Here is a 15,168-nt window from a genome sequence, read left to right on the forward strand (position 1 = left end):
TGCATTCATTAGGTTGGAACATTCAGTGAGGTGGTGAGAATATATATATTCAGCTTTAAGGGTGAAGAAACATTCTTTTTATCCTGAAATCAAGGCAGACACGGGAAGGAAAGGGAAGGAAAGGAAAGGAAAGGAAAGGAAAGGAAAGGAAAGGAAAGGAAAGGAAAGGAAAGGAAAGGAAAGGAAAGTGCAGTTGGAAAAGAACCAGACACAGCTGACAGAAAAGCTGACGGGGAAAACACAATTTGAAAGCCAAAGGGCCAAAGTTGAACTGTTTACCTGGGATTCTTCCGGCTGCATGAGTAAAGAAAGTGTAAGTATCATGTTTTACCAAAGACACACAAACAGATTGATAGAAATGCGCAGAAATTGAAAGAAAAGTCAAGTATTACAGATGGCTGTAACTCATCATGCAATCATAAACAAATCAAAGAAGACAATGGAAAACATTTCAAGGCATATTATATCTTAATTTAAAGATTATAATCTTTGCAAGCAAATTGGGAGAAAAAACATAAAACATAACCTGGTCTCTGTGTGACTTGGCAGAGGACAAACAGGACTGGGGAGGAGCTATTTGGCACCACCATGGTGACTGAACCTGACAGCCCACTGGGACTCCAACAAGTCTGAATCATCAGGTCGGGCCAAACAGGCACAGCCTGCTCTTCCATCTGTACGCTGTCTCAGAAGCACCAAATATGCCAAAGAGGAGTGAGCGGCAGCAGACGCGCTGCCAGCGGATGATAAAACAGCTCATCGTTAAAGCGGTCGTCTCCATTTTTAGCCCCGGTAAGGAGAGCACGGCGCTCCGTCAATCAATCGGTCCGTAACTCAGTGCCGCTGACCACTTTGGTGGAGATGGAAATAAGGAGCAGCCCGGGCTCTAAGGGCTGCCGAAGGGACTATTTAACTGAACTCCTAGTCACGCTTTCCTCTTACTTTGACGTTTTAAAAAGACCATAACGCCCTACCGACCACTTGCTTAAACCATCTCCAGTCAGCAGCCGGTCAGCTCACTATTTGACATGTTAAATCCCATTTCTTCAATCTGGCACACCTGTCCAGAGTAACATTCTGTTCCCTTGTGACAGAGCCAGCCTAGACGCCTCCAGTCTGCATCCTAACTAAAGATTCAGACTGTAGCTTCAAACACAGTATAAACACACGAGAGAGGGACTAATCACCGAAGATACTTTCAACTTGCAATTTGAATCCACATCACGCACACAACACCTGATTTAACTCCCTTGAAGAAGCTAAGGATGAACCAAAACCTTATAACGACGGCTGTAAAGATCTACTTTTAAAATGTCTTTTCTTTTATCTCTGAACTTTTATGGACCACAGGTCTGAAATCAAAGCGAACTGAATTGAAGTGAAATTCCAAAATACAGACGGAAGATAATCTCTGAAAGAACCTCAGCACACTCGTCCACACATTTGTTCGTGCCTTTGATGCCCACGGAGCTTCTGCAAGTGAATTACGCCGACATATATTCCAGTCTTAGGGAACATTTCACACTATTTGAACTCAAGACTCGCACTGCTGAAATAACACCACAGTTATGCAGATTCGTCATTAAATACTGAACATGGATGACATTCCAGGATGGATGACATCTAACCGCATCCAACAACAACGTTGCGTCAATGTATGTGTGTGTGTGTGCGTCCCGGTCTGCACTGACCTTGTTTGATTTCCTCCGCTGTCCTGTCGATGAGGACGTACAGCGACCACACCACGCAGGTGATGGCGATGACGTGGAAGGTGACCGAGCAAATGATCTTCCTTCTCTCGCTCGCCGTCATCTGTAGCTTCTCCCACTGCAGACAGAGAGCAGGAGAGGACAAAGAAAAAAGAGCATTTGAGGAGGTCAACAATACATTCACACGCAAAGACCGGAGCTTTCAAACACACACGCAACGCTTAAAGCGATACAACTGTTGACTAGCAGCTCAAGAGTGCGAGCGAAACATTTGATGGAGAGCGTTCGGCTTCTGTGATCAAGATCCAATGCGACGTAACGTTTCTTGGCGAGTACAACAGAGAAGAAACAGCCCACAGGTCATTGGCGTCACAATACATCATCAGGAACTGAGCCCAGCGTCACAAAGAAAACACAGAATTCAATGCCGGCACCATCAGGTCAGTTCTGCAAATAAACTGTATCGCCTCTCAACATCCAAAATGCATTCCTTTGATTGCAGGGGTCATTTTGAAGAGAAGCGGGAGTTGCAGTGCGAGATGAAACCAAGCACCCTTTGATAGACACGAGACCGACGTCCTCGTCTCATCTTTGAACAACTTTGATGTTCACCAGTGCCATTCAGAAGCTATTAACAGCCGAGCGTTCGTTTGAAGCCCTTTGTGCAGCGAATGAAGGGTGGAGGAATTTGAATTAGTGTCCCGCTATCTCCGGGCCACAGCGATTGATAAGAGCCGTTAATGAGAGTGCGCCATCTCTCGACTCCACTTCTGAAAACCTCTTAAAAAGTCGGTGTCACGCTTGCGTTATTCCGCGTGACAGATTTGGAGGCAGCTTTTGACATTTTCCGCCTCACATCGTCGGAGTGACGTGAGCTAAGTTCGGACACTTGGAGCTGCAATGAGGCTGAACTAATGAACGAGTGCAGTAATTGACTTGAGCCAAACTACGTCTTACCTTGCGCAGTGGTTTGAGCTTGGTCTCCATGATGAACTGGTATTTACAGAGCTCACAGCAGCGAGTGTCGGAGCTCTTGATCCACTGCTGTAGACAGGACTGGTGGACGAAGCGCAGGCTTCCCGTGCAGTGGCACGGTGTGATCAGAGGACTCTCCTCATCCCCTTCACAGTGACAGATCCTACAGGAGCCAAAGAAAACAGTCAACACTAAGCTAGGAGGCAAGGCAGCTGTACTAGGAGGAAGACAAGGAAAGAGCATTCTCTATAGTAACAGGACAACATGCTCATTAATTCCACACTTGCCACCGATATAGGAAGGCAAGACAGGTGGAAACTTTATTTCCCAAATATTGAGACGCTGAACGCAGAAGACAACACATGTCCCACGTGAATAAACTCAATCAAGTCGAACTCATTTCATTCAAAGCACTTCATTTGCAAATCAAAATGACATTTTCAGAAAATAACCTCCTGTGTTCTCACAACGTCGCAGCACAAAATAGATCAAAGCAATTTGAATCTCAGATCCTCTGCAGTTGCAGCAGCAATCTTAAGTCTCAATGTTGGAAGAATTGATAAAAGTTGCCTGTAATGATTTGTTCCTATGAACAGATTATAAATTGGATTTTAATCACTATTAACTATATAAAAGTGATTATTGATACACTATTTTTTCACATTCTCAATGTTTCGGTTGCTTTGATCCAGTTTGCATTTGTACTACAACCACCAATACTATTTCAGCCTTTTATACATTACTTATGTATAAACTATTTATTTGTCATGTCGTTTTCACGGACTCATTTGAAGCACGCGGTGTTCAGGTTTTTTGATGGTCTATGATTCCATTTCAAGACTATCTGAGCCAGTTGTGGAGAAAGCTATTGGATGTTATAGTTTTTGGTGAATAACTCTGTATGTCTACACATACAGTACCAACCTTTGATAACTAGAAATATCATCTGGGGTAGAAATACCTCTGGTCAATGTAATACAACTTTTTTTCTGGTAATTGTTGAAATGCTACTGCATCTAATTGCATTAAATTGAACAGGTGTCCGGTGTAACATGTTTCTCTCAGTAAGAAAAACCAATCATATTTTAACATCAGACCAAAGGAACCCTTGCTCCTCTTAAAGTTCACAGATCGGACACTGACAGGGCTGGAGCTATTAGTCACACACACATGAAGGAGGTGTGCATTCGTCTGACGCAGAGATAGATGTGAGAATCCAGACTTTGTATGTACGACACAGTTCCACCAGTAGGCCAGGTACCGTCTGCCAAAGCAGTAAGTTTCAGTTTGTTACCGCACAAAATGAGCGGTTGGAAAGGGTCGTTAGAGCAACCTCCTACCTCGTCAAGTCAATATCATAAGTATACACACAACTTCCAGGAAGCACAAACTAACGTCATTATGATCTCAGAATTGAACGTCAGGACATTGGCCTGTTCAGACCAGGGCCTCCAGGGAAAATCTGCTGTTGCACCTTCAAACACAACACAACTACAACAAGCTGCACAAGGGAAGGCGCAAGCAGTTCTTTGAAACCTTAACTTCAAGTCCACCCTTTCTACCGATCTCTAGCAGCAGATGCATAAACGAGGAAAGGAGTCGGCTGTGTCCCCCCCCCCCCCCCGGAGTGAGACGAAGAGAACAGTGACTCCTCTCTCTGGGAGAACAAGTAAACAAAGGCATTGAAAGAAGGTGGAGAAGAGAAGAGGTTGTTCAAAGGGGTTTGTCGTCATCGCAGTTAAGGGGAGGATAAGAACACATGATGAAGACACGCACCCACACATGTTGAGAAAGTGAGCGAGCAAGGTCACGTCTATTTGCAGACTACACTGATCTGGCCAAAGCGTTACAAGATTTAAAAGACAAAGTGAAGAAAAAATGGATAAAAATAGGTCAAATCAACGGGTTTCTCAACAGACGAGGTGGCGGGAGTGGAATGAGGAGCGAAGGATTACGGGATAGAGGAGGCACAATTAACATCTCTGGAAGAGTGTTTTTTCTATTGGTTGTGGCTGAGCTGCTTTGTTTGTGTGATTGTATGGATCACAAGATGATGAACTGCAGATTCTCTTCCCACGCATACTGTTGTGTACTCCTCTACAAAAACAAACTAAAACCAGCCTGAGGACCTGGACTATCTGGCTGCTCATATCAAGGGCTGGCACTTGCTGAAGTGGATTTGATGAATGATTCTAATGTTACTGTGTTGTTGTTTTTTAAAACATAGGAGGGTATAACAGAAGAATCCCACCTCCACATGGCGTCGTGGTGGAAATAAAGTGATGAGTAAACAACACGAGTGGAGGAGGACTCCAGGGGTCTCGAGCTGAGAAATGTAGGTTTCATGCTAGATGTCTGCTAGATTGTCTGTAAACTGCTGCAAAAGACACTTTAAAGATGGAGATCTCACAAATGGAGCAAACACAACTCAGCCATTCAAAGGGGCGTGTGCTTCATCAGCTTAACGGAATAATCCCAAACAGCTAAATTTACTGTATCGGTGTCGGCAGCAGCACATTCCGAGCACCGTTAGGCACGGGAGGGAAGTTCAAATTGAATTTGCATCACTTCAGCAGCCAGAATATGCTCCCTTTTCTGCTCCCTCCACTGCTCCCTATATACAGGGATGGGTCAAATGCAGTCGTCAAATTTCGTGTATATGTATATGACAATAAAAATGGGTTCTTCTTCCTCTTCTTCTTCTTCAGAACACACCCTGTTTAGCAGTGATTTGAGGATGACAGAGGCGCCATTACAGTATGTCACCATTAAAATATGTGAAGCAAAACAGAATCGGGAAATCACAAGCAGCACAAGCTGAGAGGAAACAAGCTCGGCACTTTCTTCCTGTTCACTCTTGTCCGTTTCCTCATACTTCTCCTGTGGCAATTATCTGACCTTTGCACTCTTCACTACCTCAATGTGCTGCTTTCAGATCCCCTCCCTCCAGCTGGTCATTGCTCTGCCCTGAACCAGAAACAATTATTCATATATTTTCAAATGAATATTTCGACACCATCTGTTTTTATTTCTGCGCAACATATTTCCATGGGGGAGGCATGGGGCAGAGAGTGACATCTGAGGCGTTGTGTTCTCTCCTGTTTAAAGTCTACTGTGCACTATATCAGAGACACGCTGATCAGAGAAAAACACATTTCAATGTATGGCAGCGCCGCTGGAAGCCATATTCCTTTTGACTTCTTTCCCCTCTCTGCACGCCTCAAGAAGTTACTTGTCTCCATTTCTGTGGCCGTGGCTTGCCTTAAAAGAGAATATTAAATTTGCTCAGAAACTACATGAATAACAGACTCTAGCGGTTGATATTAGAAGACGTGAAAGCTTAAAAGTACTCTGATTAATTTGAAGACCAGCAGGTTTATGGAATTATGTTTTTGACCCCGTTCTGTTTGTATCTGGTGCTCTACTATACGTGCACGAGGACCACAGAGGACGCGGAGCATGCACGCCTTAAAACACCGAGAAGAAGGAAAGAGGCGAAGCAAGATGCAAGAACTGGAGAAGGTGAAAAGGCAGCTACGGAATAAATATAAGCCTGACTGCAATAATGATCGTTTACTTCAAAGGTTGGCCATGTTTATCAAATGACAGAGGGTTAAATGACACCCGGTTTATGCCTCCGAGCTCACACTCCAAGCCACCTGACAGAAAGCTCCCGCGATGCGTTTGTTTGTGTGCGCTGAGACTACGGAGGCTATTTGAAGCCAATAATCTGTCTCCCGATCTCTGAACTGGTCACTTTGCCAATTCTAAGCTCATGTTTCTCCCTCAGCCCACAGCTGACGTACTGTATAAGACGTATAATCTGAAACGGACTACACGCACAGACCACAGCTGAGGGGCCAAAAAAACAAGACGGACACATAAATGACATTCCTTTGTCCTTAAGACTTAACCACCATCAATCCAGTGACCAGCTTCCAGGCGGAGTATTGACAGACGGATACTGTAACCCAGAAGTTCTCTGCGTGATCTATGTAGGGCTCAAATTGTATTTCTTGGCGACTTAGAAAGATCTGCTGTTACCCAGCCTGATCTGCAGTCGTGACCTGGTCTGTAATTAAATATTTCTTACAATCTGTCCTTCCTAACAGACTGGCTCAGCCTATCAGATTGCACACAGGCTGCCATGTGAAAAAGATGACGGCCCAATAAGACAGACGCTGGTTCAAAGTCTATTATTCTGCTTCTGTTGCACAATGTTTGAGACGAACACACACTTCATTCCCAAATACTATTACATGTCCTACCCTGACCTCTGCCCTTCTATCTTTTCCTTAACGTTGCCATTGCCCCCCCGAGTCCTGCCTCTACTGCGAAGATGAAAGCTGACAGACAAAATAAATCACCACTTTTCGCAGCATAAGACACGTTAATGCCTCATCGAGCTGCAGCAACACTGAAAAATTATTCTAAAAAACCCAGCCCGACAGCACTGCGAAAAACATGGCACACCCTTGAGATAACTTTAAAGTGAAATGAAATGGCATGAAATGAAATGAAGGTACGTATATTTCTGTTCTAGACGCATGAGGGGTTGAATCAGTACAGTTCATGGTGTTGCATCTATGTGTAAATTTCTCCGAAGCAACAGCTCTACTCCGAGCAGGGGTTTTGAGGACAAATGTTTCTGGAGGTGTACGATATTTGCTCGGTAGTTACACGACAGGATGAGAAGCTCCCACTACTCCACAGGGCTCTGGGGTTTACTGCCACTAACGGCACACGGATGGTCTACCAAGTCACAGGGTGGTGACTTGGTAGACCACCCGAGTCATACCATCCAGACAGTCACCCACCTGCACCAGTCTCCAGATAGTGAGTAGGGTGACAGTGGCTCTGTTTTCTCTGACAAAGGGGAGGGGCAGCAGTCCAGGTCCATAAAGCACAGGGGGGCTAAAAGATCTCCGGTCCCAGCCACTGTGACTGTTTTTTGGGTGGCCAGCTGGCCCGTTCTCCTTGGAGCTGTACTGAGTCGGTCCTCCTCGAACGCGTCGTCATCTCCCAGTAGATCCTCGACGGGGAACCCTGACTCACTGCCTTCCAGCAGGACGCTAGAGGACTTGGGGATGTGGAGGTTGGAGGCGTAGCTGCCCAGCTCAGAGCACTGCAGGCTGGCCGAGGTTGAGGATCGAGAGAAGGGGAGGAGGAGACGGAGGAAGTTGGCGCTCGGAGAGGGATGAGGATGGAGGAGTGTTGGAAAGAGGAGGAGGAGGGGCAATGATAGCAGGGGCAGATGGGAGATCATTTGCGGGGGGGATGCCCAACATGTATTTGTAGTTGTTGGTGAAGGCAGGGACGAGGTGGGGGTGGGTGCATGTTGAGAAGGTTGGATCTGGTGTGTGGGTGCTGCAGCCAGTTTGCAGTCGAGTGTGTGCGGCCTTCGATCCGAGCCGGTTGGCTGAGCGGGCCCGGGCTTCAGCTCCAGCTCTCCCTCAGAGCAGGTGCGGTCTATAAAGTGCAGACCGCGACAAAGACTGTCCACGCGTTGGCCCACGTCATTTAGAGACACAGAAAACCTGAGCGCCCCGCTGGGGTGGATGTTGACGGAGGAGGGGCGCAGCGGGGAGAGCCAGTCTCGTTGTTTGGAGGCTGGTAGGGCGTCCGTGCAGAGGGTGGTGACTGAAATCCCTCCTGAACCGTGACAGGTGTTACCGTTTGAATTCAACAGAACCACTGCAGTCTGCTTCGGATAGTCCTGAACCTGACTGCTGGAGTGTAAGTGTTTGTGCATGTGTGTATACGAAAGAGGAATGTGATTGAAGACTGTGGTACGGGACAGCAGGAGACGGAATGAGAAAAGACAAAAAAAAAAAGAGAAATGGAAAACAACATCATGCATTTGAAAACAAAGGAACTTGACAAAAGGAGCTAAAATATTTTGGGTGTTCAGTTTTGCCTCTGCATGGAAATAGCAAACAATGGTTGACCCATGCTACTATAAAATCACATTTTACAGCAGGTAACAGGCAACTTTACACAGTGACAGTGTATTGCACAATAGTGAACTTCACCCACAGATTAGGTTCTCCAGCAGTAAAGGACAAAGAAACTGATGAAATGTATTGTCCTCAGGTGTTCATATCAGGGAAATGAGGGGGTTTGTACCTGCAGATGTCCTGGCTAGAGGGGGAGACTGACGTCCTGGAGAAACTGCATGGAGCGTTGACTGAAGTCGGGCTCCCCGCCTGAGGAACAAAACAAAGATATAACTGTGTAAATAACTCGTGTATTTTTTAACAGACAGAATTAAATCATATTCCTTGTGTTGCCAGGAAAGGTCCTATGTGTGGTGAGAATCATCAGTGCCTGAATCTGATCTTTATAGAAAGAGTAAACGCATGTCACGCACCGATACACTGGATGATAAAAAGGAATAAAACACAATGCTGGCAGCTAATCTGTCTGATTAAAGTAGTGGCAGGAAAACTCTGTCTCTGTGCGTCACAGAGCAGGTGAAACGGCATGCTGCCACGGACCGAAGCACTCAGGAGACGGACTGCGAGACAGAGGGAGAGTGATGAAGAATGAGGCGCTGAGAGAGGCACAGCTGGAGGACGTGAGGCTGTAGACTTGTTCAGCCTCCGCAGAGAATACTGAACAGATGCACCGGCAGGTACAAGGATGATGACTTCAGCGTTATCTACCTCTTTCCTTTTCTCCAGCCATGGTCACAACAGCTGAAGGCCAAGCTTTTCCAGGATAGCGTGTTTCTTTTCCTTGGATGCAGCGAGGCTAGCCGGCCCCCCCCCGTAGCGTTATGCTAACATAACGCTACGGGGGGGGGGGCCTGGTCATTTCGATAAGAAACTAATTACCTATTGATTTCATTTCTAACTAAGGGGAAATTTATGGCTCATGGCCCGACACCAATCAATACAAAATTCAATATCTAGCTTTGCCCTTTGGTCTGTGTTTCTGAACAGCACAGCTTCTCCTTTCACAAACATGCCGTGTCTCTCTCTTTTCTATTGCCCTCCTTTTATAATTCATCCAAGGTTGCTTTTAATGTCTCTTTAAAATGAGATTTAATCTTCTGCTTCTAATATGCAAGGCTGCTGTTTGGGGCTCCTGCAGGCGTCTAGAATTTAAGAAGTAAAATGAACAGACGGCTGTGAGAAGTGTGCGAGATACAAAAAGATCAAATCAAAGCAACAACACATTATTATAGCACCCATCACCATATTTAACTTCATGCTGACTCAGCGCTTCACTTCAACAATAGCTAAAAAGAAGAAACATGCTGAGCTAAAGAATCATGTGAAATCTGGAAACGGACAAAAAGTGGTCGGCTAGGTGATGTTTCCACTAATCATTAATGACACTGGACGGTGTCTTTGTTCCTTATTTTATTCCTCAACATAATGTTCCAGTGCCGTCTCTGTTAATCATTCACGTCGTCATCTTTGGGAGTTGGCCGATAGATGACTAACTCTGTCTCTGAGCAGATGCAAACAGCGGTGGGATGATAACAGAGTCCAGATAGCAATGATTTGATTAACTTCCTAACGGCCTGTATGAGTCTTCAGACATCTGCTCTCTCATAACTGCCCTCTTTTATGACGAGGACCGTTGAGCAAATGAGTATAGAGCCTCTCATTTTCTAACGACAGGGGGAAATTAATTTGAAACTTTTGTTGTCTCATGTTTCTCTGGAAACCTTAATGTTAAAGTGCTTCATAGATTATCTGGTAATTCATTCGACAGAAAACTAAAAAGCCACCATTTAGCAAATAAGTTGAATTCATTTTTAAAGCAATCTTTCAAGCAAAACACTTTCTTGTTGCACATTCTCCAATGTGAGGAGATAGCCCTAAATAGCTGCCAACCAGATGTTTGGCTGACTATCAACAGCAGCCCACGGAGCAGTCGGTCGCTGCTTTGTGTCTTCATGAGGACTGCAACAGTTGAATTCCTTCCCAAACGGTGTAAGAGGCATCGCACAGCTCCCTGGCACTATGCTAAAAAGATTTAAAGACATTTAACAGAAATGCTGATTATTTGCCCTCAACTACACCTTTCTTCCACAAATCTCCAGACAGGAATAGCTGGATAAGAGACACCGTCAATGAACAAATTAAATCCCAGCAGGTGAGACATAATTAGTTTTTGGCTTCGGATGCACGCATACGTGCATATCTAAGACTATACACCTCATACATACAAATCATCCAGACTGTATTGTTGTGGCAAGCTGGAGATGTTATGAAATATTCCTCTCAGGCTGATGCTGTGGTTATTTATGTCGAGCGATATCTTTTTAAGTAGGTCAACGATTGGATGCAAGCACATTCATTTTTGATTTGATCCGACACGAGCTCGTGATTCAGCTTGAATCTGTGCCATGTGAAGCACTGCAGGGTTTGTTTTGGTGTCTTTATTTGGAGTCTGGCTGCAGTCGATGTGGAAATGATTGAAAACAAACGCGCGTCAGTCGAGATCCATTAAAACGGTCATCAGCAGTGGCACACGAGTCAAGTAACTCATGGTCTTACTAGCTGCGCATTTTAGAGCTTTGTAACGTAAATGAACTTGACCTGCAGCTTATATTCTTTCAGCAAAAAAAAACGGTTGAGTCACTGACGGAAATATGAAAATCTCCCATCTCATCCTGCCAATACTGAAGATGGTGCGAAAACTGCATGTATGCATAAAATAATCTTCTGTTGTCTCTCTGATCACATTCTGGTTACAGCAGCTTCCGGGATGAGTGGTTTCAGTCAAGAGAAAATTCACAACACCTCTATAACAGTCAGTTTAAGTTGTGGACAATATACGTCAAGAGCTTGGAGAGGACTTCTTACATTTCCTTGCTCAGTGATCTAAACTGGTCTAGCAATTAAAACCAGCAACCTTTCCAGTCACAAGCTGACTCAGCATCTTTTCCCGGTAGACTTGTCTGTGCAAATAACAATTAAAATAGATTTGAAACCTGCCAGTCAGTGGCATTTCCCTTTAGGAATGAGCAGGAAGCACCAGCTGGCAGGCAGACTGCTGGTTATTAATTGAAGCTGTCAAACTGAAGAGCCTTAATGTTCATACTTTATGTCTATCCAGTACAGACATTTGTCAACGGAATGGCGGTCTAGGTAGGACATTTAATGACAATGCATGTTATCCAGAAGCAGCTGACTAAATTCACCCTTCCATTTACGCACAAGATACCCAGAACTTCGATCTGTTGGCCATCTCATGTGTGTTTGTGTGCGTAGAAAGAAAGCAAGTGCAACAAGAGAAACTTCTATCATCCAGACTTTTCAGATGTGACTAAACCCTCAATCATTACATCACATATTCAGTCTAGTTTGAACAGTAAAATTAAAAAATGTTTTAATGTTTGAAATACCCAGGATGTCCCAAGCCACTGTGCAAGATCCATATCTGAGCCAAACAGGGCATGTTTAAATTGATCAGTTTCAGCTATTTTAAGCCTCAAACAATCCTGCTGCAGCAGCTCCAGACTGAAACTGCCGTCTCTGTAGACACCAAACAAAGCCACGTTGGGTAAACATTCAACAAATAGTTTGACATTTTGGGAAATAATTGTTTTCTTACTGAGAGTTTGATACCACTCTCATATCCGTCTGCTAAAATTAAAAACAACTCGCCTGGCTCTGTTCGAAACGTAGCAAAATCTGTCTACAAGCGCGTCTGAATTGAAATGTTGAATGTTCTTTCTTTATGTAAAGTGGTCATTGTTCCTCTCTGGTCTGAGAGTGGCACATTGTCTCTATTAACACTCTATTAATGGTTTATCATAGCTGTGGCCATGGACATAATTGCTGGTATATTCGTCCCTCAGGCGCAATGACTTCCATCTCCCTCATGTATAAACAGTGACTGGCTTGTGGATCAAACATTATTGCAGGAGCGGTCCCCTGGTGATGAAGTGACCGTGACATCTGTTGGCACAAGTAAAGTGTTTATCCTATAAGTAGCTCAGGTGAACAAGGAGTGAAACCCTGGAGTCAGATTCAATGCGGGGTGTCGGTTTGCCCAAGGGAGCGAAGACGAGGAGGGAAGAAGGAAGGGAAGAAATAGAGAAAGACAAGAGTCACAGAGAAGCCAAAGTGAGCTGAGGAGCAAAGCCACGTGTGCTCTCTGGGAGGTTGATCAGAGGGGCAGCTCTGATTGAGGTGATGTGATTCAAGAGGAGCGGGTTATCTATCAGCTACTCTCACTCCACTGCATGTCTGTCCGTCTGCCCTGTCAATCTCTGCCTCACCGCCGCCCTGCTGTCGTCTCTCTCTCTCTGTGGCGGAGGAAGGCGATACATCATTCATTCAGTTTTGGCCCATTTGTGTGTGCTTTGCTCACCTTTGATATATTGCTGGACCTGCTTGCAGAATGACCCAGAGGCTTTTCATTCTGTAAAAGAGGAGAAGAGAGACAATTCAAGTGGGTGCAAAAACTAAAATCAGAAACAGATAACAAATCTGTTCAATCTGCACACGCATCCTGCACAGTCAGAACTGACATATTCTATCTGCATTCATCTTAATTAGTCATGAGCGTGTGCTGCGTTTCATCCACATCCACAGGAAATGTTTGCAAATGTTACTTTTAAGAAGACACAAGACAAAGAGTCCACATGTGTAGAACCTCAAATAGGCACCCAGCTGCTTGGAGCTAAATGCTAACACTAGCATGCTAATATGGTCACAATGACAAATGCAAAAAGCTGATGTTTAGCAGTTACCAAGTTGTATTCCAGTCAAATTAACAGTTTAGATATTTCAGTCTGGACCAAAGTGGTGGAACAACCAACACACCAACCCTAGAGCCATGCTGCTAGCATATCGAATGGTGTCACAATATTTGTATCATTACCCAGGGAGTGGAACATGCCACCTCCGCACAGTTAAGTTTTGTTCTGAGGCTGTAAATGATCGTCGATTCCCACTCAGTGTTCTCCGCTTGCATCTGACACGCAGATAAACAGCCACTCGGGTGTTGCATTGCATTCAGTGTTGGTATTCAAGCCTTGGTTGGTTCCTTAATGATGATTCATCAATCATGGTTACATAATGCTGAGTTCACACCGGGTCCGACAGGGCTGTGGTGCTTTGGACATGAACAAATCTTTGTAAAAGGGGAATCAGCTCGATACAGTGTACACATACAGTAGAAGGATGCCCAGATTAAACAATTTCCTCCAAGCTACCATCAGTGCACACAGCAGACCACACGTGGCAGCATTATCATGCAACAGGAATCATAGAAATTGACCAGTATTGTAATAATACAAACTGACCCAATATTTCAAGTGCATTGATTGGTTTGTTTTGATTTATTGGTGCAAGATACGAAATTGGGAGCATTCCAAGCTCTCAACATGGAGAAAACCAACATGCTTTAAAAGCACGCACGGCCAACATGGCGATGTTGAATGAAGCTGAATTCTGTTGGGAACAAATTTTAATATTGTTTTGCAACAGCAGATCTTTTTCCCAAAGTAAGGTTTTGGGGACTTAATAAAAGACATCATTTTGGGGACCCTGGCACCAGTTGATAATCCGGCCTTGCTCTCTCTCTCTCTCTCTCTCTCTCTCTCTCTCTCTCTCTCTCTCTCTCTCTCTCTCTCTCTCTCTCTCTCTCTCTCTCTCTCTCTCTCTCTCTCTCTCTCTCTCTCTCTCTCTCTCTCTCTCTCTCTCTCTCTCTCTCTCTCTCTCGTACATTAACCTTGCCACCAGAAACTCACGGACCATGAGTCTCGACACATGCATAGACACACACGCATCGTACCCGACGTGCTACCACTTCCAAATTACTTTGACTCTTCGCTCGTGTCCCCGCTGTGACTAGTTGCCATGGTGATAGAGGACCACTCTGTGAGCCTCTCCATCACACTCTGCTTATGTCCATCTCCATCCTTATTTTCCTCCCATCTCACTGAAGTCTTGAGGACATTTACACACCCAGCCATGCTGATAAAACAACAATTTGTGCAGCAAGTGCAGCGAAAAACACATCAAACATCTCTCGCGTCTCACTTCTACTACTACAGCAAAAGTTTCCATTGTCTGATGAGGCAAAGAGCTGACATTTGATCTTATCAGAAGAAAATCAAAGTTCTGAATAAACATCTATATGCAATTTCCTGTCACTTTGATAAACTAAAATGTCAGCTGCAGGTGTGTGGCCATCGTCTTTAATGTCAAACTGTATTAATCTTCTGTTTTAATCTGTTAACGCATTTCCGTTCGGTACGAGGCTCACGGTCTTTCTTTTTAAACCTTTATTTAACCAGGTAGTCCCATTGAGATTAAAAATCTCTTTTGCAAGATGTAAGTAACAATACAAGATGTAAGCAACAATACCACATAACATTAAGGAGCAGTTTTTGTTTTTTATGCTTATGTGTTGCTAAGAAGACACCCCAGAAGATGGGTCACTCAGGTATAGTTCCATCATTGTTCAAAGTCAAAGAATAACTTCATGATGTTAGTTGTAATGAATAAATATA

At 44.5% G+C, this 15,168-nt stretch overlaps 1 protein-coding gene across 3 annotated transcripts in view; it reads right to left on the reverse strand.

The window, feature by feature from the left end:
• marchf8 (membrane-associated ring finger (C3HC4) 8) overlaps positions 1–15,168 on the reverse strand; it is a 59,068-nt gene that overhangs the window by 4,274 nt on the left and 39,626 nt on the right. For all 3 annotated transcript variants that reach the window (XM_079280739.1, XM_079280740.1, XM_079280741.1), the window contains 4 exons: positions 13,020–13,070; positions 8,811–8,890; positions 2,667–2,847; positions 1,692–1,827 (listed from right to left, as the gene is read on the reverse strand). In XM_079280739.1, the coding sequence (XP_079136865.1) occupies positions 1,692–1,827; positions 2,667–2,847; positions 8,811–8,890; positions 13,020–13,070 (448 nt within the window). The remainder of the gene's footprint in view (positions 1–1,691; positions 1,828–2,666; positions 2,848–8,810; positions 8,891–13,019; positions 13,071–15,168) is intronic.

Source organism: Melanostigma gelatinosum (genome assembly GCF_949748355.1).
Source record: "Melanostigma gelatinosum genome assembly, chromosome: 12".
NCBI lineage: Eukaryota > Metazoa > Chordata > Actinopteri > Perciformes > Zoarcidae > Melanostigma > Melanostigma gelatinosum.